This window comes from Cryptomeria japonica, chromosome 11, assembly GCF_030272615.1.
Source record: "Cryptomeria japonica chromosome 11, Sugi_1.0, whole genome shotgun sequence".
Classification (NCBI taxonomy): Eukaryota; Viridiplantae; Streptophyta; class Pinopsida; order Cupressales; family Cupressaceae; genus Cryptomeria; species Cryptomeria japonica.
The window spans coordinates 633,978,789-633,980,420 of record NC_081415.1 but is presented as its reverse complement, the minus strand read 5'-3'; the positions used below and the strand labels follow the sequence as shown (position 1 = coordinate 633,980,420).

Here is a 1,632-nt window from a genome sequence, read left to right as displayed (position 1 = left end):
TCATCCCAGACCAAGTGTGACACTGTTTGAAAACTGGTCCTGCCCTCAAATGGACTCACTGTCGGGCCCCAAGATCTCACCTCTCGTGTAATCCAAGGATATAATGGTATGTCTCCCACTATGTCCTGAACTTGCCCGAGCTATCTCGCTACTCTATATGGTGCATAATACTCCATGATGTATACTGACCTGCCAAACATCCACATATCCACTCCAGCCTAGTGTAGCTTCCAATCCCCCCTCCATCTCTCACAACCCAAAAATAGTCGCCATGTAAATTGCATAAGCTCATCAAAGATTCGACGCCAAAACCATATAGATCTTATCTAGGTGTAATGTAGTAGGTCCCTGTACCTGTCTATATATGGCCGACGACCCTGCCTATCATGTACACCTAGTGGCCGAGTAACCGCAATATGCTCCCAAGCCCAGATATGGAGAAGTGTCACTCCCACAGACAGGCTAGCATACTCCCTGTACACTACCAGATGCATATCGTGATATAACTGAGCCAACATTGCGGCTCCCCAGGCATACTGCACGCCATCATGTACCATAAAATAAAGACACTTTCTCCATCCAACAGGAAATCCATGCCCTTTGAGATCCGGTATAATTCGTCTGCTAAAAAATCCACAAATCACCAGTACCACATGAGGAATATGTCGAATACCCATCGCCCTACCCAAATGCATCCTACTCCTGTCCAGCATCGGCAAGGTCTCATACTCGCAAACCTCCCGCAGATAAAAATCTGCTACATCTAAATGGTACTCTAGGATGACATCGCGAATGGGGATCTTCAAGATCCTTCGTACATCCATAAGAGTCACTGTCGCCTCGCTAGTAGGTAGATGAAAGGTGTTATATCTACTATCCCACCTCTCAACTAAAGCCATCATCATCGTAGTATGAGCTCGAATCCTCGGCCACCTGCCCACAAAATGCAACCCTAGAGCAGCTAAGATCTCCAACTCATTCGACCGTAACTGTTGATATAAACTCATGGTAGCGGGCCAATGCTCCCTCGAAGCCAAAAACCCCAACTTAGCCTGCATCCAACAATCCAATTCATCATTCCACATTCTTGAGTCCTATTCTACCCTCAGGTACACCCATACCTTCAACCTATCCCAAAATTTTAAACCTATTCCTAATTCTTTCTTTTCCTAGCGCATGCGTTGATTCACTCTACGCTTGCACCAAAACTGTGGTGCTCGCGCCATTCTGCAGGCACACATGCTAACAAACACCCCTAACCTATCCTAACCCTAACCTAAAAACTCCTCCAACACGAGCGCCCGCGCAATACCTTGAGCGCTCGCGTAGTTGCACGAGCGAACACACTAAACACCATTGAATCCCAAAACCCCCTTTCTTTCCGCCTATCGCCCACAAGCGCTTGCGCTACTCGCCAGCGCTCGCACTACCCTATAGGCGCGCGCACTGAAATGACAATTAGTGCGTTCGCCTCACCTAAATTTGGCCCTAAACTAAGCCCTAGTTCTACCCTAAACCTAAAAATCCACAAAGGAGGATAGTCCTACGTACCGGTGCTCCGTAGCCTGTGGGTCTCTCATATCGTCGGATCCTCTCGGTGCTATGCTCATGTGTTGGAATGCGATCCATCTC

General features: G+C 47.8%; 1 protein-coding gene across 1 annotated transcript; it reads right to left on the bottom strand.

The window, feature by feature from the left end:
* Window positions 1-326: 326 nt before the first annotated feature.
* On the bottom strand, window positions 327-1,085 carry LOC131860373 (protein MAIN-LIKE 2-like). The gene has a single exon (XM_059214776.1). The coding sequence runs from the start codon at window positions 1,083-1,085 to the stop codon at window positions 327-329; it is 759 nt and encodes a 252-aa protein (XP_059070759.1).
* Between the last annotated feature and the right edge of the window lie 547 nt (window positions 1,086-1,632).

Excerpts from the sequence above, each read along its gene's own strand:
- LOC131860373 (XM_059214776.1), bottom strand. The coding sequence starts at position 1,085 with ATGTGGAATGATGAATTGGATTGTTGGATGCAGGCTAAGTTGGGGTTT.